We start from the raw sequence: 26,600 nt of genomic DNA on the forward strand, positions 1-26,600 counted from the left end.
TATCATACCAATTTTTATTTTGCAAAAAACGAAGACACTTAAATAAGAATCTTCTTGGCATTCTTTAAATGACCATGAATGAAAAATGATTGAACAGGATATGCTATATTTAAAAATATTCTTGCTGGAGAAGATATGTGTTTGCCTTAGAAAATGAAAGAAAGAGCTACTTCCTTTATTAATTCTGCTGTGATTTCAATTTTAACAGGGTAACTAAATTTTATTCCTTATTAATACCTAATATTTCTCTTCATTTTTCCATTATAGTGTATAAGAAGCAATTATACATTAATAACTTGTTTTTAGTAATCTTCCATTTGATGCAATGTTTTCTAGTAAAACAAATAGCTTAAAGAGTTGTTTGAGGAAATCAATACCAGTATACACACACACACACACATACACACACACATATATATATTTATCAACTTATAATAAAAATTAAATGATTAACTCCATAAATTTTGAACACTTATTTTCTCTGAAAAATCTCAACAAATTATTTGAAATAAATTTCAAGGAGTGCAAATTTTAGCTGACCTTAGTAAGTAAGCAGCAACTGACAGGCTTGTGCATAAAAAATTAATGTTAAATAATCTTTTGAAATGAATGGTCTAGGCAAGACAAACTTTTGAAAAAAAAAGGTTTGTAATTTGTGTTGGTAGGAGAATGCACACCAATGAAATCCACAATCTTTCAAAGTGTCAAATTTAACTTAAAAATGAATACTATATCAAAAACTATAAATACTTGATATCTTTTATTTACCGAAGAGTTAGGGTAATAAAAATTTTTCCACTTAGCTTCATCAATGTGTCTAAACACTGAAAAGAAGTGTTAAATGTATTCATTTTTTAGCCTCTTCCAGATAATTATTGCTTTGCCAAATGGAATTATTTGTATGTAGAGGAAGTCTGCCAGCCAAGTACTAGACTAAGCTGTTATTCCAATGTATTTCTCTAAAAATCAAAAATAATAAATGCCATAGTAAAAAATGTGATAAATAAAACTTTATTTCAGTGAAACTTTAGCCCTAAAACAAAATTAAAAACAAAACAAAACAACTGAAGGTCATATAGTCACAGATAGCTCATTAATGACGAAGATGGAAAAGAATGAAATGTAAAATGAGGAACTATGAATATAGTAAAAGAGAAGGATTACCTGGAACCCCTTTTCAGCAGCAGATAAAAAAAAGAAAAAGATTACAATTTTGCATATTAATTATTAGTAAAATGTTTTTATTTTACATGTAACAAAAGGATTTTCACCCCTCTCTTTAGCTTATGCCTTCTGTAAGAGGCTTAAATTATTCCATTAATTGTGATAGAAATTAAAAGAGGAAATAAGAAAAATACAGGATCATAGATTTAGAACTGGAAGAGTCTAGGAGAGTGTTACTTCCTCAAGTTACAGATGAAGGAACTAAGATCCAGCAAAGTAATTTAACCTGCTTAAGTGGTCAGTCAATAGTAGAGCCAGAATTCAAACCCAGGTCCTTTAATTCTGAACTTGGTATTCTTTTTACATCATCATACTGTCTCTCTAGGTTTTATGTTGTAAACTCAGTTTATCACCCTTTTTTTCTGTTTTATGCATTATATCAATTTTAAATGGAATTTTCAAGTCTATCCCTCCTTATAGAAAACCTATCATTTTAACTCCAATATACTCACAGGTATGCTATCTGCTTTTGAATCCTGGAACACCATAACCTCAAAAAATTTAAATGTGCAAACATTCCCACTCTGAGTAGAAAGATGTGTGGTGGACATCAAGTATATTAAAGTGTTACCAATGATGACTTTCATGTAAAAAAGTGGCCCTAAGGCCATTATGAAAGTAAGTATGTATGACTAGAAGTAGAGACAAAGTAAGAAAAATTATCAAAGTATCAAGATACTAAAAGAAAATGAGAAATATTTCTAATATGTGATAGAAATCTTTTGAGAAATTATTGGATAATTGAGTGGTATAACCTACTCAAGATGACAGGATGTGGAGGTTTGTAATCTGTGTTGATAGGAGAATGCACACCAATGAAATCCACAATCCTTCAAAGTGTCAAAAATATCCATCCTTTAGCTTTTGTCCTGGGGTTGTGCTCTTCTGTGGCCTCAAACCCTAGTCCTCTTCCTATTATACTGTGTGCTCTGAGATCATGCTTTCTTCATTGGGGGTGGGGGAATCTAGATCAAGTGCTATATCTATGCCATGCCTTAAAATACCTTCTCCCAACTCATTCTTTTTTTTTTTAATTTTTAATTTTTTAGAAAAATTTTTTCCATGGTTACATGATTCATGTTCTTGTTCTCCCCATCCCCACCCCCCCAGTAGACGACACACATTTCCACTGGTTTCTTCCTGTGTCATTGATCAAGACCTATTTCCATATTACTGATAATTGTTCTAGGGTGGTCATTAAGAGTCTACATCCTAATCGTGCCCACATCAACCCATGTGTTCAAGCAGTTGTTTTTCTTCTGTGTTTCCACACCTATAGTTCTTCCTCTGAATGTGGGTAGCGTTCTTTTCCATAAATCCCTCAGAATTGTCCTGGGTCATTGCATTGCTGCTAGTACAGAAGTCCATTACATTCGATTTTACCACAGTGTATCAGTCTCTGTGTATAATGTTCTCCTGGTTCTGCTCTTTTCACTCTGCATCAATTCCTGGAGGTCATTCCAGTTCACATGGAATTCCTCCAGTTTATTATTCCTTTGAGCACAATAGTATTCCATAACAAGCATATACCACAATTTGTTCAGCCATTCCCCAATTGAAGGGCATGCCCTTGTTTTCCAGTTTTTTGCCACCACAAAGAGTGCAGCTATAAATATTTTTGTACATGACTTTTTCCCTATGATCTTTTTGGGGTACAAACCCAGCAAAGCTATGGCTGGATCAAAGGGCAGGCATTCTTTTAAGCGCTCTTTAGGCATAGTTCCAAATTGCAATTCAGAATGGTTGGATCAATTCACAACTCCACCACCAATGCATTAATGCCCCAATTTTGCCACATCCCCTCCAACCTTCATTACTCTCCCCTACTGTCATTTTAGCCAATCTGCTGGGTGTGAGGTGATACTTCAGAGTTGTTTTGATTTGCATTTCTCTAATTATTAGAGATTAAAACACTTTTTTATGTGGTTGATAGTTTTGATTTCTTTATCCAAAAATTGCCTATTCATGTCCCTTACCCATTTATCATTTGGGGAATGGCTTGATTTTTTGTACAATTGATTTAGCTCCTTGTATATTTGAGTAATTAGACCTTTGTCAGAGTTTTTTGTTATAGAGATTTTTTTCCCAGTTTGTTGTTACCCTTCTGATTTTAGTTGCATTTTTTTGTTTGTAAAAAAACTTTTTAATTTAATGTAATTGAAATTATTTACATTTTGTAATTTTTTCTAACTCTTACTTGGTTTTAAAATCTTTCCTTTCCCAGAGATCTGACAGGTATATTATTCTGTGTTTGCCTAATTTTCTTATAGTTTCCTTCTTTATATTTAAGTCATTCACCCACTCTGAATTTATCTTGGTGTAGGGTGTGAGATGTTGATCTAAACCTAATCACTCCCATATTGTTTTCCAATTTTCCCAGCAGTTTTTGTCAAATAATGGATTTTTGTCCCAAAAGTCTCCCGACTCCTTCTACCTCTTGCTAGGAGAACAACAATCACACAACCATTCCCAGAAACCCATGTCCCATCTCCACAGATAATCTACCACTACTTGTAGCCACCTCATAGTAAGCCTCCTCGAGTGAGAAGACTTGAGATGGTACTAGTGCTCTGAGCCTTTTCATCTCCTGCTTCATGCAGTGTGTATCCTGAGGAAAGGCTGCTTGGGGCCAAACCAGGAATCTGCCTTCTCCAGAAAGCAATCACTTCCATTTTTATCAGTACAAGGAATTTTTCATCTTTTGCTGTTAGCCCAATGTTCCAACTGGGATGTAGAGAACCTCCAAAGTAAAGTAACCTTCCTTTGGACTTTGGGCCTATCTCCTCCTGTGCTGGTCCTTTGAGGGTAGGAGAGTAGCATTCTCCATTCAGTGACGAATGTTTTCACACCTGGTTATACCCTCCATATCCCAAGCACAATGATCTGTAGATCATCATTCAGATCCCACTCCATAATCCCTCCCATGTGATTCCTCATTCCCATCTCCCTAAAGTGTCTTACCCTAAAGTTTCATAACTTAACCCTGCCTTTCTACTTTGTTTTCTGAAATGCCTGTTCCATAGGCAACAAATTTCCCTTCATCTTTAATCTATTCCTCTTCGACTGCTTCCATCTACTAACTTTTATTGAAACCTGACTTTACCCAGATGACACAGTCTCCCTGGTTACCCTTTTTAGTACTGTTGGTCATTGTTTCCTCCTTGAAACTTTTTTCTCTCTTGGTTTTTGGGATTACTCTCTCCTCCTTTTCTTTGCTGGATCTTCCTCCAGATCACACCCTCTAATTGTAGGGATCCTCAGTATTGGGGCCAGACCAGGAATCTGCCTTCTTCAGAAATTGTAGGGATCCTCAGTATTCTGTTCTGGGCTCTATTTTCTTTTTACTCTATACTACTTTGCTTGGTGATCTAAGCTCCCGTGGATTTAATTACCTCTTTAATTACCATCTCTCTGCTGATAATTCTCAAATCTACCTTTTCTGCTCCAAACTTTCTGCTGACTTCCAATCTTGCATCTCCAGCTGCCTTTCAGACATCTCACACTGCATGTCCAGTAGATACTTTCATCTCAATATGTCTACCTTTACTTCTAACTCCCATTTCCCACTTTCCCTAGATGATATCACCCTTCCAGTCCCCAAGACTCACAATCTAGGAGTCACTCTGGATTCCTCACTATTTTTCATCCCCACATCCAATCTGCTGCAAGGCCTATCAATTTCACCTCTGCAATCTGAAAAAAAAACCTGGTCCCACTCAATTAACTTCAGTGGCTTCCAATTGCTTTTATACAAAATGCTGTCTGAGATAGAAAATCCTCTATAATCTAACTCTCTTTCTTTTCCAATTTCCTAATACCTTACTCCTGCTCTTCCATCCAGTGATACTAGCCCCCTGACTGTTTCAGGAATAAGACACTCTATCTTAGTTCTGGTCATTTTCTTTTTCATTTTTTTTTAAATTTTAAACCCTTAACTTCTGTGTATTGACATAGGTGGAAGAGTGGTAAGGGTAGGCAATGGGGGTCAAGTGACTTGCCCAGGGTCACACAGCTGGGAAGTGTCTGAGGCCGGATTTGAACCCAGAACCACCCGTCTCTAGGCCTGGCTCTCAATCCACTGAGCTACCCAGCTGCCCCCTCTGGTCATTTTCTTTTGCTGTCCCCCATACCTGGAACATTCTCCCCACCTTTTTTCCAACTACCGTCCTCCCTGGCTTCCTTTAAGTCTCAACTAAAATCTCACCCCTCAAAGGAAGCCTTTTTGAATTCCTTCCTAATTTCAACCCTTTCCCTCTTTTACTTATTTCCTATTTATCCTATATATAACTTGCTTTGCAGGTATGTTTGCATGTTGTCCCTCCCATTAGACTGTAAGCCCCTTGTTTTTCTTTTGTCTCTTTTTTTCATTTCCAATGCTTAGCATGGTGTCTGGCAGATAGTAGAGATTTAATGAATTTTTACTGAATGAATGAAAAACTGCTCCATAATTCCACTCACCTACCTTATGACTTCATAGACTAATATCTTTTGCTTGAACATAACTTTCCTATATGTATAATCTTCCCCTATTTGACTGTAAGCTCTTTTTTACCTTCTGACTTAGAATCAATACTGTGTATTGGTTCCAAGGCAGAAGAGTGATTAAGGAACTTGCCCAGGGTCACACAGATAGGAAGTGTCTGAGGCCAGATTTAAACCAGGACCTCCTGTCTCTAGTCTGCTCTCAATTCAATGAGCCACCCAACTGTCCCTTAGAATTTCTAATAGGAAATTGGGGCTCATGTCTGACAGAAGCCATGCAACTATAATTGGGTTTTTTCCCCTGTAGTCACTGGTTCAAAGAAAGGAGAAGCCTAAGTCACTCAGAAAAATAATGGATTTAGGAAATACCAATAAAAGCATATAATATCTTAATTTATACAGTAAAATGTTCAAATCAGAATCATTAGACCTGGATTTAAACCTCAGTTTTATTTATCTGTTACCTGCAAGACCTTGAGTAAATAACTTCCTCTTTTGGTCTTAATTTCCTTATCTTTAAAATGAGGGGTCTTGTCTTGGTAGTCTGGAATGTTTTCTTTCCAGATCTAAATCTATGATCTAATAACAATGTGATCCTTTCAGCTTTAAAAACCAGTTCCATTTCTCATTTATGTATGTAGCAGGTTGATTAGGGAAACTTCTAACTAATCTGATGAGTTTTCAAAACAAATTATGTTATAAAACATAGATCTTTTTTGGAAGGGTTTTTCCCCCCATGAAGTTAGCCAAACAGCACCCTACTGGTGAGAAACATGACAGTTTTTTAATGTTTCAAAATGAGTATTATGGTATGGTTTCCAAAAACTTTTCATTGAATTCTATGATATAATTTAGTTTGCAAATGTGCCTCTTAAAACATGACATGCAAATCTATTGAAATACATCAATATGATCTGATCAGTACAAAAATAAGATTAAATTCTTCTATTGAGATGGGGTGTGTGTATGTAGGTAGTACTGCCTGCGCTAGCAATAAAATACTGTTGGCTTATATTAAGCTTGTAGTCAACTAACTCCAATAGTATGAGCAGTATGAACTGCTCTCCAGGCATGTTTAGATCATTTATATTTGTGCAACTAAATTTAAAATTATATTATTGCTGATATATACCATTTTATTTTCTGCTTAGTATTCTAGCCTAGCTCAGCTAGATGGTTCAGTGTGCAGAATGTTGGGTTTGAAGTCAGGAAGAACTGAATTAAAATCCTCCCTCAAACACTTAATAGCTATGTGATTGTGGGTAAGTCACTTGTTTGCCTCAGTTTCCTCATCTATAAAGTGGGCTGGAGAAGAAAATGGCAAACCACTCCAAGAAAACTGCTAAGAAGGGGGCAGGTGGATGGTTCAGTTGGATTGAGAGCCACGCCTAGGTTCAAATCTGGCCTCAGATACTTCCTAGCTGTGTGACCCTGGGCAAGTCACTTAACCCCCATTGCCTAGCCCTTACCACTGTTCTGCCTTGGAGCCAATACACAGTATTGACTCCAAGACGGAAGGTAAGGGTTATTTAAAAAAATTGCCAAGAAAACTCCCCAAATGGTTCATGAAGAGTTGGACACACCTGAAATTATTCAACAACAAGTATTTCAGCCTATACTTGTTTGTCTAATATTCTAGTTCATAGCCTAGCCTTCACCCGCCCCAAAAGTAGCAGCCTCCTCCACTAAATGCCACAGCTAAGGACTTTTGGAGGTTCAGTTCAGAGTGGAGGTTGGGAAACAGAGTGGGGTGGAGGCCAGGAACAAGAAGCAGGGAATAAAAGTGAATGCCAGAAGCAACGAAATGTTGATTTGATCTTGAAATCTCTTCTGTTCTGCACTGCCAAGAAAATTTTTCTTATAGTTCTTTCATTTTTCTTCTTTTTGTTTTTGCCGAATTTACTGAATTTTGTGGTGTTGTTCGATGGTGCAAGGGGCAGAGCTGAGAAAACAGCCCCTAAGGTAATTTTTCAATCACCTATCTTCCCCAGATTTCCCTCCCTCTAGAACACCTGACACTGAATGGAGATCAGTGGGTTATGGGGTGTCCACTTGATTGATTCTCTCTCTTGATACGACTGGCCCATTGTTTCTTAGTCCACATATTTCTCTGATGATATTTTTTTCACTAATGCTACTGAACAAATTCTTCTTTCTAATATTTGCAGTCAACTTATACCCACTATGTTTCTCTCCATTGTTCTATGGGTGATCTTCAATTTCAATCCTTTGAAAACTAAAAAGATGAGATTTTTTTAAGGGAGAAACTTGGAGTCATTAAAGGCACTCCACATTTCTCCAAAGGCAATATGGCCCAGTTTCTTCCTATTAAAGAAAGATGTACTGATAGCCAAATTCTTCAGGTTTTTTATCCAGCTGCATGTTAAGCCAAATGTCTGTTAATGATTGTGAATGGTATAAAAATTTATATTCTGCACTATTATTACAGGAAAGAAGCATAATTCATTCTCTCCTCTGAGAGGAGAGCCCTACTCTTGCAAGGTGAGAGTCACAGAATCATCATTAGTTTTCATCTGCTTGCTTAATTCCCTCCATTTTCATCCTTAAACGCTATTGGGGAAACTTTCCTTAGTTGTGTCTCTCACTAATTTTCTTCCAGAGGTGATTTTGCCCATAATCATTTTCTTTCCTCTCCTCTCCTGTAGATAAGTAATCTGATCTGGGTTACACATGTATTATCAAGCAAAACATTTCCATTTTGAACATTGTTATAAGAGAATATTCATGTAAAACCAAAACCCTAAAATAAAAACAGAAATAAAAAAAAGTGAAAAATAGTATACTTTTATCTGTATTCTAACTTCAACAATTCTTTCTCTGGAGGTGAATAACATTCTTTACCATAAGACCTTCAGAATTGTTCTGGATTCTTGTATTGTTGAGAATAGGTAAGTCTTTCACATTTAATCATTGTACAATATTTCTGTTACCATGTAAAATGTTCTTACTGGTTCTGCTTATTTCACTCATTGCATCAGTTCATGCACATCATTCCAGTTTTTTTTTTCTGAAATCATCCTGTTCATCATTTCTAACAGCACAATAGTTTCCCATTACTATCATATACCATAATTTGTTTAGGCATCCCCCAATTGATGGACATTCCCTCACTTTCCCAACATTTATCATTTTCCTTTACTGTCATATTGGCCAATCTGACAGATGTAAGGTGGTACCTCAGAACTGTTTTAATTTGCATTTCTCTAATCAAGAGTGATTTAGAAATGTTCTTTTTTAAATTTTATCTAAAAACTGCTTGTTTATATCTTGTGACCACAAGTCAGCTGGGGACCATAATATTTTGTTTAAACCCTTAACTTCTGTGTATTGGCTTCTAGGTGGAAGAGTAGTAAGGGTGGGCAATGGGGGTCAAGTGACTTGCCCAGGGTCACACAGCTGGGAAGTGTCTGAGGCCAGATTTGAACCTAGGACCTCCCATCTCTAGGCCTGACTCTTAATCCACTGAGCTACCTAGCTGCCCCATAATATTTTTTTTATCTTCTTCTATAACTGTTTACATACAAGTTTATATTTCAAATCATTATTTGTCTTGGATGGCCATAAACCTTTTTAACTGGAAACAGGACTGACAGTTTCAGAGAAGTCCTGCCACACGTAGGGCTTTTGACTTTAGCAGTATATCATTAGTAGTTGGTTAGTAGCTTTTTTGGTGGTAGTAGCGAAAAGGTAGATCTGTTTTTCAGTTATTGCTCTCCTCAATGATGACTGCAGGCTCCAGGATAGAATCAGAGCTTGTGATTTGATGAGCACTGCTATTTCCAAGGCTCTTGGGATCTGAGCTCTGGACTCTCTCCATGATAAGTGGTTTGACCTGCCTGTCAAATGCTGCTTCCTGTTCCCCTCTCTCATAGTGTCTTGCTGCTTCTTCTATTCAATAAACCAAAAATAAAGTACCTCTACTATCTAATAGGACCATTGCAATTATCTCTCCATAGTTCTTATGAGGTTGAGAAATTATGCCAATGTTCTTTCAAGGCTAGAATTGGATGTCCTCTCCTCTTGGGTTTTGTGCATGAATGTGTACTGTAGATAAATTAAGCTTATGCTCAAAGGCTACCATTAGTGGTTCTTTGGGAATGGAGCCAAGAATCATGTCTGCTCTTAGCTTTGGATCTCATATATAAGGTTAAATGAGCAAAAAGTTTCACCCTGCAAATTGACCCTCAATCTCAAAGAGTTACTCCTCTTATTGAAACAGTATGTCTCATAGGAGTGCCAACTGAGTAATCTATTCTCATCAGATATAACAAATTATTCAAGAGATGCCAAGGTGTTGACACTGTAATAATAGACTTATAGAGATAAGAGTAAGTTTTAAGAGAAGTTCAAGGTTGTCTTTAAGGTGCTAGCATGGGCACATGCTAGGAACTCTGGAGAGAGGATTCTGGAATGCAGGGGGCAGAGGAGGAAGAGTTTTGAAGGTACAATGGGGCACTTCCTGTCTAAGCTAGGGGAGGAAGAGCAGGCTTCTGTGAGCTTTCCTACCTCAAGCCTTTGGTGGACGAAGGGAAACCTTCCAACCATTTTCCTGAGGTTCCTGTTTAGCTGGTAAACATCTTGGAGAATAATTATTTATCCCTGTTGTGTGTGCTAACTTGCCTGCAATTTTACCTTGAAATACTGATCCTTGGGCTCTGAGGTTTTTCCTCAGGGTTCAGACCCAGCTTGGTGGACTCAGCCATCTTGAGTCTACTTTTAGCACAATTTGGAGCCAACTTTGGGAGCAATAACTGAATCAGAATCTGAGGATTATAGTCAGGTAGTTAGATTTTGGGGGGACATTTAGCCAGAAACAGGGAGCTGACAGGGAGCCTGAAGACCAAAAGCATTCATCTTGCAATGAACTTAGTTTTTGTGGGTGTGAGTTAAGAGAATTGGAGCTAGGGAAACCCTTTTTCCTAATCCTCACTTCCTAACCTTCATCTACAATAAAATAGATACTGTTTCTCCCTATAACATCGTCTCTAGGGTTTTGTGCACTACTGGCCCACTGAGGGAAACCTGCTTTCCTCTCACAGATAAGGAACTGAGCTACCCAGAGACGACAACTGGGTATCTAGGCAGCTCTCTAAGGTGGATTACATCATCTATCCACCTTGGTCTCTCAATTAGGGACCTTTTTTTTTTCAACAACTTTCCATAGGAAAATACAATCTTAACCCCAAAAGATTTATCTCTTTGCATTTAATCAAAGAGATCAAAGAACTCCCCTTAATAAGAATCATTTGCCACGTCCACCTTGTATAGAAGGCAATTCTCTCAAAGTCCCAAATATTCCCTAACCTATAGTTCAACAAACTGATAAGACATCCTTTACATGCCAGTGTTTTATGTTTGTTACAGTTCTCATCATATCATTTTTAAAACTGTTAAAAACAATTTCATAGGCCCTAGCCATACTGCTTACTATGTTTACTGTATAGTACAATCCCTCTAGTAGGAGAAAAAATGCCCAGAAATGACTGACTGCAGTATGTTTGAATATGAGTAATGCATATTCAAAAAGAGGGATAAGAGATGAGGAAATGAAAAGATTAATTCTACTCAGGTAAATCAAGGAAGGATTTATAAGTCAAAATTTGAGCTTGGTATTGAAAAAAGAAAATTTCAATAGATGGAGATGTATTAGAAAACCTTCCTAGAGACTATTGAGGGATGAGGAGAGGCTGAAGTATATGTGTTTATGTAGGAACTGCAAAAGCAAGAAGAAGACATAACAAAATCAGGAAATACATAACAATTTAATTTGGCCAGAGCATAAAGTTTATGAAGGGAAATGTTGTGAAATGAAGTGTGAAAGGTAGGTTGCAGCCAGATTTTGGAAGGTTTTGAACTTTCTAGTGGTGTAATGGACAAAGTGCTAAGCTAAAGGTCAGGAAGACTTTAGTTCAAATTCTGCCTTACACACATAGCTATGTGCCTTTTTGGCAAATAAATTGGCCTCTCTTAGCCTTAGTTTCCACATCAATTAAATGGGAATAACACTAGGACCTACCTCCCAGTGTTGTTGGGAAAATCAAAAGTTAAGATATATAAAGTTATTTGTAAATATAAGGTGCTATATAAATAGCTAGCTGCTATTATTATTATGGTATCTCATTTCATTGTTGGACATTTTTGTTAAAATGTTCTTCTTTACAATGAAGTAAATCTTTCCCTATGTAATTTAAACTCTAGTTCCTTCTTCTGGAGCAAAACAAAATGAATCTCTGCTGTGTTGACACCTTCATATATACAATATGTAAACATAACCTTAACCATAAGCATTTTTTTTCTTATTCAAGTAAGTCAATCTTTTTTTTTCTAGGCAGGTATATAAAACTACATGCATTCAGTTAAATATTCTCTTAGATCAGGTTAGAATCTATGTGTTTGCAGTCAAAGGAAATTGCAATACACTAAAAAAAAGTAGACAAGCAATTTTCAAGAGAAACTAAATATAAAAGAAAAAGAAAAATAAAGATAATTTCTGAGCAACACTTCCTATTAATACTTACCTGACTATTCCTTGCCTTCAGAAGGAGCAAAGGGGAAAAGAAGAAGAAAACTGAACAACTATGAAAACCACATGAACATAAAATTAAGTAAACAAAAAACTATGATGGTAAGTTTATAGTTTATAGAAATCTAAAAACAATGAAAAGAGATAAGCTTATATCTTTGGCAACTTTTGTGTCACTGAAAAAACAATGTCCCTAAAAACCTAAATTTAATTAAACTGATACGAATTATAAAAAACAGATACATGTAGAAACTGTGAAGGCCTTTTAGTCTTCAGTACAAAGAAAAGCTATGAAAAATTCACAAAAGCAAAGCAGTTAAATATGATAGCATTGCATAAAAATAATAACAGTTAACATTTATATAATGCCTATAATATGCCAAGGAAAGTGCTGAGTACTTCACAATTATTCTCTCATTTGGTACTCACAACAACCCTGGGACATAGACGCTGTTTATCATCCCTATTTTACAGATGAGGAAACTGAGGCAAACAAAAGTTAAATGACTTACCCAGGGTCATATAGTTACTAAGGCTAGATGTGAACTCAGGTCTTCCTAACTCTAGAACCAGTGCTCTATCCACTGGGCCACAGTTTCCCTTATAATGTCTATTGTTTGACAGCCAACTGACCTAAGTTTTAAAAATTCATCAAAGCCATTTGGATTTCTGGCCTCAGGCTATTCTTGATCAGACTCAATACTCATGCTGACAAAAATCAAAGGCTTTTTTAAGTATGCATATTACTTAATGTAAGCTAAAATGAAAAAAAAACTAATTAAAAAGTTTACTGATTTTCTTATTTACTTGCAGTTTAGATTTTTTCTTTTATGAAATTCAATAAAGGCAAATTAAAATAACATATATAATCTATATTGGGATGAAGAACTCTTTACTGAGTATTTTTCTAAAATTAAGGCAACACAATCTTGTTTCATTCTTAGTCTCAATGTGTTTAATCAACTCAAATACAGAACAAAAATATTTGAGAATGTTAGGCAATACTTCAAGCTACCTTTTAGGTAACTTACTGCTTTAAAAAAATCCTTACTTTCTGCTTAGAATCAATACTATCTATTGGTTCCCAGGCAGAAGAGTGGTAAGGGCTAGGCAATGAAGTTAAGTGACTTGCCCAAAATCTCATAGCTAAGAAAAAAGTACATAAGGCTATTTAAACACAGGACCTCCCACGTCTAGGCCTGGCTCTCAATCTACTGAGTCACCCAGCTGTCCCAATACCATTCTTACTAAAGAACATGTATTGTTCTTTACAACATATGAAAAGACTTAAAGGAGGGGGTGATTTAAAAAAGTTCTTCCAATATGTTATTTCATTAAATATTTCTGAATTATATGTAAAAATTTCTTAACATTCTTTAAAACATTTATTTGAGTCACAAATTCCTTCCTTTCTTCCCTTCTCTCCCCTCTCCTTAAGAAGGCAAGCAATATGATGGAGATTATGCATGTGAAATCATGCAAAACATATTTCCATATAACTCATGTTGAAAAAGAAAAGATCAAAACAAAAAAAAAAAACAAAACCAAGAAAAAAAGGGTAAAAAATATCATGCTTTGATTTGTATTCTGACTTCATTAGTTCTTCCTCTGGAGGTGGATAGTATTTTTCAACATAAGTCCTTGAGGATTGTCTTGGGCCATAGTACTGATTAGAATAGCTAAGTCATTCATAGTCGATCATTATACAATATTGCTTTTACTGCATATGACGTTCTTCTGGCTCTGCTTACTTCACTTTGATTAGTTCATATTTAAGTCTTCCCAGGGTTTTCTGACAGCATTCTGCTTGTCATTTCTTGTAGTACAAAATTATTCCATCACAATCACAAACCACAATTTGTTCAGCCATTTTTCAATTGATGGGCACCCCTTCAATTTCTAATTCTCTGCTACCACAAACAGGATAGAGACAAATATTTTTATACAAATAGATCCTTTTTCCTTTTTAAAAAATTTCTTTGGGATAGAGATCTAGTTGTGGTATTGTTGAGTCAAAATATAAGCAGTTTTATAGCCCTTTGGGCATAATTCCAAATTATTTTCCAGAATGGTTGGATCATTTCACCACTCCAAGAGTTTACTAGCATCCCAATTTTCACATTGGAGATGGGTGATTTTGGCAAAATTAAGAATAGCAGCATTTCATGTAGAAAATTATGCTCTGAATAAAAGGAATTTTTGAAACCTAATCCTACCTCTGCTCATACTTTCCCTAATAAATAAAGGAGAATTTAATTTGAATTTTTATTAATTTTTAATTCCTGAACAAATGCACATTCATCTATAATTGCAAACAGGATAACTTAATATTAACTATATTACTTTGATATGTATCAATGTCACATGTGCTTTTAAATTAGATATCTAAAAGTCAAATACTGTCACCACCAAAACGTACATATTGACTAAAAATATATATATATACCCATAACTGTATTCTGTACTCTATAGAGAAGACTTTCATTGCTAATTTTTAAAAATATTATTTTCATTAAATGCCAAAAAAAAAAATCAAGTTCTGAATTTTTTTTTCTGTACAAGATTCTTAAATTACCTTTCATCCACTGTAGGTTCTTTTTGTTGTAAATGAGGTTTGATTCCAAACATTGGCCGGATATTTGTTGATAAGGCTCTGATGGTGTAAGTAATCTCATTCTCCCTTGTAACATCACTATCATATCCTATCATCAAAAATATGACAATTATTATTGTCTCAGAAATAAAAGACTGAGGTGACTGCTATGATGATTTCATAATCTTGGTATAAAAAGGTCACCCTTAGAAAACAAAAACAAAACATACTAAACTAGCTTATCATTTGAATTTCCCTAATTGGCAGAGACTTTTAAGAGCTATTTTAGGATAAGTCGAAAGCACTGCCTTGAATTCAGCACCAAAAGGAAAGTAAAGCAACATTTCAGTGATTATGCCTGGAAGATTGTGCAGCTCTTGATAGCTTTCTCTCTGAAGTCAGAAAGATTGGCTTCCAACATACCCACTGTGTGACCCTAAGCCAGTCATTTAGTCTTGCCTTTGCCAGGCAACTCCTAAGTCACAGAAGAGTTGCTGACTGCATTAGTTGAGAGGATTTCTACTCTGGGTATTATAGATTTAAGTCACATAAAATATATTTCTTGTTTAAATAATGAATTTACTGAATAAAAATAATTTTAGAATAAAAATTATGTTTTCAACAATTAAAATTCTTTAAAAATCTTGAAGAAAAAGAGTCAAAGAGCTTGAGAACCAAAAAATATGATTTAGTATGTGTTATACATGTCACAATGATAGGAAGATATGATGATTACATCTATACACTAAATACAATTAATTCATTACCTTAGGTGAAAGTAACTCATTAAAAGCTCAAAATACATTTGTAAGGTACAAAGCTCAATGTATTTATCAAATCACTGTTAGGCAGAGAAACAGATAATTTTGCTTATCTTGATTTAATTTAAATGCCCTTAAATATCAGATGAATGTTCCAATTCAGCAACATATGGTAGGCTACAAATTTATTTCTATAACTCCAGGTTACAGAAAATTCAATTTCAGCATTTAAAAAAGCTTCAATAGTGCTAAAAAGAAAAACTATTACCCCATTAATTTTCTTTGACATTTTATTAGTGATTAAAATTTTTTTCATAAATTATAAAACTTCTTTTAGAAATAAATTGATCATTTCTAATTCAGCTATGAAATTTTAAATAATTTACGTATTGCTACAATTTACTACATTTTCTTTAAAATTAACTTTATTTTAAAATTACCTACCTCCATCTTCCTCAGATTCTATATCAGATTCCTCACTATCACATGGTCTTTTTTCACGATAACCTTCCAATTCATATGTCCAAATCATAAGAGATGTATCTTGACCTCCTACTGTGACCAATAAACTGTCATCATAAGTCCAGCGAACATTTGTGACATGTGTACTATGGGCTACATACTTCTTAAACTTTCCAAATTTTCCCTGAAAACGTAAAAAAAAAGGAAACGTTTAATTTTAAAAGTACATTTATTACTTTTTAAATAAAAGATTAAAAAGGTAATCATGAATATTTAGTAGTTAAGTAATTCTTTTTTTTTAAGTAATTCTTATTTCATTATACTTTAAAATAAATGATTAAGATCACAGAGAGGAATTTTAATTTACAAAGTTAAACCTGTTATTATAACGGCTTTTGTTTATTTCTATGTAATCTCTTTGGAAATACTTTATGAATACTACATGTGTTATGTTTTCTTCTTAAATATTATAATAAAACATTTGTAAATTAATAAAAATGCAGTTACATAATTTTCTTCTACTTAATACAAAGTTCTGTGAAACTTAGAATATTATGAAAGGTTCTACTACTGCTAAATGTTTAAATAATTAGTGGCATAATAAACTAAATATAGTGATGTTTGAATTAAATCCTCCAAGAATGATCTTTGCCTTAAAAAAAACTGGGCAAGAAAAGATTGGCATAGAATTCTTATTCCTTTGAGCAGTGAGGTGGAAAGGAGAGTATATATTGCCACGCATTCCCTATAGCTATCATATTATTTCAACCTCTGGTAATGATATTTCTGACAAAAATTGCTTTTGTAACGTTTTCTTTTTAAAAAAATATGTTCACAAGTAAAAAATAAATTTTTCCATGGTTACATGATTCACATTGTCTTCCTTCCCTCTTCCCTCCTGGAATTGACAAGCAATCCCACCGGGTTATACAAGAATTTTCACTCAAAACCCATTTCCATTTATTCATTTTTGTAATATAGTAATCTTTTAAAACCAAAACCCCAAATCATGTACCCATATAAACAAGTGATAGATGATGTTTTCTTCTGTATTTCTACTCTAATTGTTCTTTCTCTTGATGTGGATAGTGTTCTTTCTCATAAGTCTCTCACAACTGTCCTGGATCACTGCATTGCTATTAGTAGCAAAGTTTATTGCATTTGATTGTTCCAGAATGTTTCAGTTACTGTGTATAATGTTCTCCTGGTTCTGCTTATTTTACTCTGTATTAGTTCATGTTCTTTCTGGTGGTTGAAGAAATCATCTGCTTCACCATTACTTCTAGCACAACAGTATTTCATCACAATGATATACCACAATTTGTTCAGCCATTCCCCAATCGAGGGACATCCCTCACTTTCCAATTTCTTGCCACCGCAAAAAGCACAGCTATATATATTTTTGTACAAACAGGTCCATCCCCATTTTTTCCCTCTCTTTGTGATATAAGCCTTGTAGTGGTATTGCTGGATCAAAGGGCATGCATTCTTTTAAAGCCCTTTGGCATAATTCCAAATTGCCCTCCAGAATAGCTGGATCAATTCACAACTCCACCAGCAATGCATTAGTGTCCCAATTTTGCCATATCCCCTCCAAAATTTATTATTTTCCTTTACTGTCATATTGGCCAATGTGCTGGGTGTAAGATGGTACCTCAGAGTTATTTTGATTTGCACTATTTCCTTTAATAATAAATGTACTGCTATATGGGATTTAAGGCATGCAATCATGCAACATGACTCTTCTAGATATGAACAATTAATGGAACTAAGATGAGGAAACTATTCTATGCATTTTGTATTACTGATAAATCTCACATAAAATTCATACAAGTGACTCCAAAATTATCTCATTATTAAAAATAAAATTGCTATAATAGTGCTTATTCATTCAACCCATTTATTATATCATTCAGTAGAACTCCATTTTTAACTCTTTTGTCTAATAATGCAATTTTGCATAACTGATATTAGAAGTATGTATATTTCTCTAAAATGCTATGAAATGAATTCGCTAAGCTAGTTCTCTATTATCAATTAAAAGGAAGAAAAATACATACTTTAGCTGGATATCTAAATAACTTCACAAATCCAAAATCATCACCAGTGGCTAGGATCATGTTGTCACTTGTAAGACATGAGGCAGTTACATCTGTGACTTCTCCAATTACTGGCCAAATTCCCTCACAAGAAGAACCAAGCACACTTGTCCATGATGCCCAACCAATTTTTTCTACCTATAAAAATAAGCTATTTTAGGTTTTGCATATCAATGACTAATAGGAAAACTTAAAGATATCTCCAAATATTACAATATACCATGAATTGAATTAAGTGAATCATCTGAAAGATAATTTATCATCATAAAATATAGGATCTACCATAGAAGGGACACTGAGAGATTAAGTATACAATCTCTAGCTTTACTTACAATGTCACTCTTAAAAGAGATTTGATAAGAGAATTGGATCTGGAGTCAGGAGAGACTGAGTTCAAATTTAGATCTCTATGACCAGGGGCAAGTCACTTAACTAAAGACTGAATTCCCTTCATTCACAAAATGTGAATAATAAGAATTGTTTAGTAACAACCCAGAACACACAACTTTAGTAACTATGGCATGTATCCTTGCACTAAAGTGCCAGTACACCTTTATTATCTTGTTAAAGGGTTTCTTTGCTTTATGTAAATAAACGGTTGTTTTATTTATTGACAAGGATGTTGAACATAAAACAGGGAATGCATTTAGAAATCATAACAATGTATTATTATTAGTTAATACTAATTTCATAAACCTAAAATTTTGGTTACTTTGGCTAAGAATTAACCTTTATAGAGACCTAATTTCTTCTGTTTACTGTGGAACAAGCAAAACAGAATTTAACTCAAAGCCAGTTAATATCTGGGCTCAAGTTTTATCAGCTATATAACTCTTCCTAGGCAAGTTGCTTAACTCTCAGGCCTATTACCTATAGGCAAATCTCTAAAACTATAAGGTTCACTGACAGAGAATTTCCTCATCATACCACTGAAATCTCTACCAAGCAAATGATGCTTAATTTTTATGACTGGAATTATGGAGTTGTTTTTAGTCACTTATAAAATATCTCTTCATAAACAGGAAGAGATATTAAATTTCTTTTTAAATCTTTTCTTGATATTTAATTAGTTTAACTCTTTCCCAAAGGTCCTATGCCCTATTTACTTCTAATTTCTTTTGTTCTATTTCTATGGCAATTCACAAACTGCTAAAACTGTGGGTGGGTGGAAACTAAACATGTTTTCTGTTTTGAAAAATACCTAGATATTTTAAAAACCTTTGTCCATTCTCTTTCCTTACCCAGATATCTAATTCAACCTCACAATAAGAATGAATACCTCAAATAATGCCACAATTTCTAACAAATGGAAAACACACTTCGTGTATAATTAGGGTAGGAAGGATAGAAAATATGCATCAGACTTTTAAATATCATTCACATAGAAATCTCTCATTTCTTTTCCTACCTCTAGACTAGGAATAATCTGTTTTTTCCCTCGGGGAGCTTCAAAGAATAATTGTTCTTTAGCACCAGTATTGACCTGTAAAAGCTTTCCTTTAAAAAGCATAAAGACAAATAGAATATATAAGGTCACATTGTTTCTATTTATACATGGAAAAACATTAAATATAGAGGTCTATAAAACATTTTCTTCTGCTCTCAAAATTTGCTAATTTATTTATTTAGAATATTTTTCCATGGTTCCCCCTTTTCTGCCCCCCCCAGCTGAAAAGCAATTCCACTGGGTTATACATGTATCATCGTTCAAAACCCATTTCCATATTATTAATATCTGCAATAGAGTGATCTTTTAAAGCCAACATCCCCAATCATGTACTTATTGAAAAATTTACTAATTTAGATAGTTTTAAATTCAATTCAATTTAACTAGAATTTATCAAGCACTTATTATAAGCCAAACACTGTGCTAGGAGATACAAAGGCAAAATGAATGTAGTTTCTGCTCTTGAGGAAATTTACTTAAGGACACCAATATATACACCTAGGTCCTGAGTAGTGTAAATAATGAATTCCTTAAAGTGGTCATATGTTGAATTTGCACATATTTAAATTTACTTTTGAAGTTAAAATTATGTAAAATATAGTCACTGGTATCAGCCTAATGGAAATGTATAGTGCAATTCAAATTCAACCACTTCAGGCAATTCATTATTCACATTAATCAGGAACTGGTTGTATGCAGATAAATATAAAATAAATACAAATTAATTTTAAAAGGAAACACAATAACAACTGGGTGGGGAGGCAACAGGAAAGATCTTGCTTGTGTACTGACTGAAGTAACAACTAAGCCAGTGATGGGCAACCTTTTGAGCTTGGTGTGTCAAAATTTGCCAAAAAACAAGCATAACTTGGGTTGTGTGTCACTTCTAGAAAAAAAACCATAATTTTGTAATATTTATAGTTTAAATAACAAAAATCATAATTGTAATATGTAACTGTATTTAATAAACCAAAATAGGTAAATTAATATAGGTAGAATTGTCATCTAGAGTACACAGAGTGTCTACATTACACGACAGCAAATGTTTCATCCTCGGCATGTGGTCATGTGTCATCGAAAATGGCTATGCATGTCATAGGTTTGCCATCACCAACAAAAGTTAAAGTGTAAAAGGTGGAAAGTGAGGCAGAACATTCTGTGCATGATATGCATGAAAAGTGCAAAGTATGAAAAGTTCCAGGTATTGAAGAGGGAAATGAAGTATAAAGGATGGTAAAGAGTAAACAGGCTGGCTGGGCTAGAATGCAGAATGTTAAGAGGAGGGATGTGAATTAAATCAAGAAAAATATAAGTTAAATACACAAACAATGGCTTTACACGTGAAATAATTTCCATTTTATCGTCGTGATAATAGGGAGCTACTGAAAATTCTTGAGCAGAAGAGCAACACAGACAGGCTTGAAGAGATAATAAGTTTATCTGAGAAAACTTCACCCCAAGACATTTAGAAAAATGAATGTAACAATACAACAATATAACAAACTTCAGGTTCTTCCAAAAAAGAATAACAAATAGCTAGAATAATTGTAATTACTAATTTAGAGAATAGTCTGTTAGGACTGATTTATGCAATAAGAAAATAAAAAATAAGAAATTGAAAGGCACAAAATTCATGTTATTTTTAAAATTTGTATTTTACTATATGAAATTTCAGAATTTATATTTTTTAAAGGTAGAAAAAGTAGGTAAATGGCTCCTTATGGATGGTACATTCAGTGTTGTAACAAAAATGTACTATCATTTAAAAATGTACATTATAAATTGAACTATCGTAAAAAATGAAAATACTTTAGCACAATATTTAAACAACTTTATAAATGAAAATAAAACATCTCCTGGGATCATTGTAATTTGGATATTAGAATGAATTACATAAAATTGTGGATAGCATTGTGGTACAATGGCTGTCTAGTCATTTCTCAGTCCTGTCCCATTCTTTGTAACTGTATTTAGGATTTTCTTGGCAAAGATACTGGAATGGTTTGTCATTTTCTCCTCCCACTCATTTGACAGAGGAGAAAACTGAGGCAAATACAATTAAATGATTTGCAGAAAATCACAAAGCTAATAAGAGTCTGAGCCAAATTTGAACTCAGGAAGATGAAAATTCCTGACTCCAGGCCCAGCATTATTCTATCCACTGCATTATCCAGCTGCCCTGTTATGGTACAAACATAGATATAAAATAACATATAGGTATTTTAAATAATAATGCTTATCACTAAAATGTCTGAGTTTGAGGAATGTAATTGGTTTTTACTTTCTAAGGCAACAAATTAAATACAATTTTGGGTAAAATTATTGTTACTCAAGTTCTTACCTCTTAAATCCCAGTCAATATGTGTTATGTAACTGGTAGCACCTTTGCAGATTCCTACTCGCTTACTACTCATTACATTATAGATATCTACAAAGCTGTCATAGGACGCCACAGCTAGATATTTTCCAGAACCTACAATACATGAATAAGAATACTGCTGTGCAAGTTTTTTCTACCATAAAATAAAGCTTACTTATTGCTTTTACATATAATTATACTTTAAAAATTCATTGAAATCTTTCAGAAGTATAATCATAAAAATGAAATAGATAAAATTCTGAGAATAATTTTAGAAATATTTGATAGGAAATCTCATTGAGGAGTAGTTATGTTATAATAATTCTGTGCAAAGAAATTTTTATGTATTTTACCTATAGTGGAAAATAAAGAAACACATATAAATTCCAAAACTTTTTTTTAGTTTGGAAAAAAGCAGAGTAAATTGTCATGTAAAGTTTTATCTTGGTTATTTTTTGTGTTTACTTCATTATAGTGTGCTCCCTTATAATAGTATTCTATATTATAATAATATACCCCATAATACTGTGAATATTTATAAATGTACATATGACACTAAAATCCATCTAATTAAAAAAGCAATAAATAAGTTGTTTATTGAGAAACTTTAAGGAGTAAAATATTCTTTCAATGGAAACTTTATATTATTTTAACATAGTTGGCTAACCAAATTCAAGTATTTGTCCAATTAAATTATATATTTCCTCAACTGAAACCTACCAGGTGAAAAGCGAATATCTGATATAACATCTTTTCTGTGGTGAAAGGAGACAAGATCCTCTAAGGTGTCTGCATTCACCATTAAAAAACTTCCATCATTGAGACCTACAGCTAAAGCTTTCCCATCAGGAGAAAAACAACAACACCTCCCTCCTAAAAAAAAAAGAGAAAGAGAATCAGTTATTTCAAGAATTTTTTTCCTAATCTAATAGGTCCTCAAAATAGTTTTAATTTCAAAGAGAATTGCAAAAACTCCTTATTCAAAACATTATTCAAATGTGGGGCTTATATAACACACTTAATTTAATTTACTGGCTTTATAATATGTGGCTAATATTTCTGGTTCTTAAAGGAATGCAAAGATTAATTAAAACAGAGGAGAGTAGGGGGCTCTAAGATACAGCTATGAATAAAAAGAAACAAAGTAGAGTATATAAATATGTGATAGGTAGAAACAAAGTGTTGTGAGAGGTTGAAGGAATGTGGGATCACTTCTAGCTGGAAAGATTAGAGACAATTTATTATGAAAGAAGTGACATTCAAGTTGGGTTTTAGAGATAAGCAAGATTCGATAGAAATGTGAGGGAAAGGCATCCTAAGTGTAGAGGTAAACAGAGGAGCAGCCCTTCAGATATATGAAGACAAATCATTCCTTTCTTACTCTCAAATCTTCTTTACTAAATATAAACCCCTATCTTTCAACAAATTCTTGTATAGTTTGATTTTTAATTCTTTCAGGTTTCTGAATGCCAGTTTCTATGCATAATCTAGGTTATCAATGCCCTCTGTAAATCTAGAAAATGTGAGATATGTCAGGAGAATAAAGAAAAGTCCATTTTGGTGGTTCTGGCAAATATTTAATAGGGAATCATGTGAGATCAGATAATAAAAGTAGATCAGAGCCTGACGTAGAGGTCTTCAAATGACAAGATTAATACCTATGCATCTGACAAAATCTCATATTCATGTGGGCAATACAGAAAGGTACAAAGAAAATTCGCATCCAGATTACTTTTTTTAATTGAAAAAATTTTTTAATTCACATTACTTTTTAAAGATGTTTGATAAAACCTTTGATGGAATGACTGGACCTAAAGTGTAATTTGTGTATCAATGTGAATACAGGAGAAGATCATTGTAGTAGAGCACTGTATAGCTCTTTTCTATTTAATATTTTTATCAGTGACTTGGATGAAAGGTATAGATAATATGTATGTTAATCAAATTCAATCAACAAGCATTTTATGAGTAGGCACTGTGCTAGGTGCTTAGGGTAGGAAGGTATATATTAGGTAACTGAATTTCAGTAAAAAAGATCTCACTTGGCTGAGCTGAATCTTACTTTGATGGATACTCAATGCCATTGATTGTTATTTTTTCTAATGCTACAGTCTGCAAATTACTAATACTATCTCATACTATGTGACTCTTGTCAAACACTTTCCATAAACACTTGTATGAGGGTATTTTAGTTTTCTTGATATTACATGAATACCAATGGGGCACAGATGTCCACAAGTTATCCACTCTTTACACATTACTACCCTGTTTTCTTTTCTCAACTATCTTCTGGTAATATTTTTTTATGTCACTCACTCCTTTTGGAATACTTTTTTGGAAGTTTGTTATGTTACAGCCTATGCACAAACTTTATAAGGTTCTCCACTGCCCTTTAGAAGATGCTCAACTTTAATTCTTTGGAAACTTTCTTATTCCATGTCTTGCAGTCTTAATGTATTACTAGAAGAATATTATTAGCCCACTGGCCTCTGTTTGAGGAAGAAACCTGAGTTTGACAGCTGTAGTGTGGAGATGACCAGAAGTCTATGTTCTGCTCTGGCAGGTTCCATCAAGGTAGATAGGCTTAAGTTATATGCCCCCTATTAGGCTATGTCAGTTGTCTGTAGACCAGCTCAGCTAAATATGGAAGAGCTCATTATCAGTAGGTGAGCTACTAACAGTCTATGAACAAAATGCAAAACATCTCTTAGTTTTATATCTAGATTTTTTCCACTTCTGCATTAAAGTGAAAAGATAACAGAAGTGGTGACAGAGGGTGCTGAGACTGATACATTTTTAGACAATATTTTATAAAAGTTAACTTATTTGGTGTACTGAATGCAAATCATTGTCAAATGACCAGTGAGTTGATATTCTAAATGCTGACATTGGTGTAAAACAAAAGATAATGGAAATTATTGTTAAATAGAAGGCTGGCTTACAGATTCTCTTTGGAGAAGCAAAAAAAGGAGTCAGCAGATTTTATCATGTGTCAAAAGACAAAAGGAAATTTCATGGAATAATTAGTCACTGTTCTTTTATATGTTCATAAAGAGAAAGATCACTAAGATGATAAATTAATCTTATGTACCAACATATACTGATAAATATCAAGATCTGGTTAAGATCATCCAAGTTAAATCAGTGTATGCTTTGATATTCAGTGACTTCAATTTTAAAAAGTGAGCTTCATGAGAAGATTGAAAAATATGTTAGAAAACATGGCTCAATCAAGAAGTAAAAGGGACCAGCAGACTGCAAAGAAATTTTTTATCTATATATTGTGAAAAGTTCTTCAAAAAGAATGTTGGGAGCTGTACACAGACAGCACAGATTAATCTCATATAATGAAACTATTAGTTATGAAAATAATTTCTGAATAAACAGTATGTAGTCAAATCATTGATTTGTTAGTGCAGAGACCAAATTCAACACCAAGTTAGAAAAATAAAGACAAGAAAACTTTTGATGTGATTAAAATAGATCCCATATGAATTATTCAAACAAGCTACTGATGCTGAAAAAATTGAAAATGATGAATATTCATCAACACAAAATATTATTATTTCATGCAGGAATTTAACTCATATGAAGCAATTGATGAAAAGGTAATACTATGCAGGGGAAATGGAAAGGAAGAGCTAGATAATAAGAAAGAGTATAGAAAACACACATGGTACCTAATGAGAAACTAGGGCTAAGGATAAAAGTCAAAAGATTATCAAGGTTTCCAGTATTGGTGAAGAGAAGAAAAGTAGTATGATTAAAATAAATGAGGCAGAAAATCAGAAAAGCATGTTTTTGGGAAAAGTTGATAATTTTAGTTTTTGAAAAGAGGAATTTGTAGTACTCAAAAAATAACTATGTGCAAATGTCTTGGAAATGATTAAAATGAAAGTCAAGAGTGGATGATTGTTAAGGCTAGGTACCAAAAGATGGCAGCTATAGCAAGTGAAATGGATAGAGCATCAAGAAAGAAGACAGAGGAAGAAGAAACCTAAGGTTAAGACCTTTAAGGAACCTGAATATATTCATAGAGTGGTGGGAAGAAGAACAGGAATCAATAAAGGAAATACTGAAGACAAATATGGCAGAGTAGGAACCAGGGGAATGCAGTATCATGAAAACTAAGAGAAGAAAGTATTAAGAATAAGATGGGGGGCAGCTGGGTAGCTCAGTGGATTGAGAGCCAGGCCTAGAGACAGGAGGTCCTAGGTTCAAATCCTGCCTCAGACACTTCCCAGCTGTGTGACCCTGGGCAAGTCACTTGACCCCCATTGCCTACCCTTACCACTCTTCCACCTATAAGTCAATACACAGAAGTTAAGGGTTTAAAATTAAAAAAAAAGAAGAAGAAGATGGGAGAAGAGTCACTATGGACAATAAGATAAAAATATCAAAATATTGGTAAAGGATAAAAGGAAATAAGCATTTATATAGAGCATACTATGTACTATGTACTAGGAATTGTGTTCAACACTTTACAAACATCTCACTTGATAATTCACAACAACCCTGAAAGATAAATGACGTTATTATCTACATTTCATAGTTGAGGAAACTGAGTTAAACAGCACTTAAGTGACTTCTGGATCTGAACTAAGGTCTTCTCAATACTAGGCTCAGTGC

General features: G+C 33.8%; 1 protein-coding gene across 3 annotated transcripts in view; it reads right to left on the reverse strand.

Annotated features, from left to right (window-relative positions):
• The window catches only part of EML5 (EMAP like 5), a 197,919-nt gene that overhangs the window by 52,221 nt on the left and 119,098 nt on the right, over positions 1 to 26,600 (reverse strand). Inside the window, exons 22-29 of one of the 3 annotated variants that reach the window (XM_044664994.1) lie at positions 22,692 to 22,844; positions 21,954 to 22,085; positions 19,574 to 19,662; positions 18,127 to 18,303; positions 16,049 to 16,250; positions 14,826 to 14,952; positions 12,246 to 12,260; positions 1,165 to 1,173 (exon numbers count right to left, since the gene is read on the reverse strand). In XM_044664994.1, the coding sequence (XP_044520929.1) occupies positions 1,165 to 1,173; positions 12,246 to 12,260; positions 14,826 to 14,952; positions 16,049 to 16,250; positions 18,127 to 18,303; positions 19,574 to 19,662; positions 21,954 to 22,085; positions 22,692 to 22,844 (904 nt within the window). The remainder of the gene's footprint in view (positions 1 to 1,164; positions 1,174 to 12,245; positions 12,261 to 14,825; positions 14,953 to 16,048; positions 16,251 to 18,126; positions 18,304 to 19,573; positions 19,663 to 21,953; positions 22,086 to 22,691; positions 22,845 to 26,600) is intronic. The other 2 variants (XM_044664993.1, XM_044664992.1) reach the window with 2 other exon arrangements.

Source organism: Gracilinanus agilis, chromosome 2 (genome assembly GCF_016433145.1).
Source record: "Gracilinanus agilis isolate LMUSP501 chromosome 2, AgileGrace, whole genome shotgun sequence".
In the NCBI taxonomy this organism is placed as follows: domain Eukaryota; kingdom Metazoa; phylum Chordata; class Mammalia; order Didelphimorphia; family Didelphidae; genus Gracilinanus; species Gracilinanus agilis.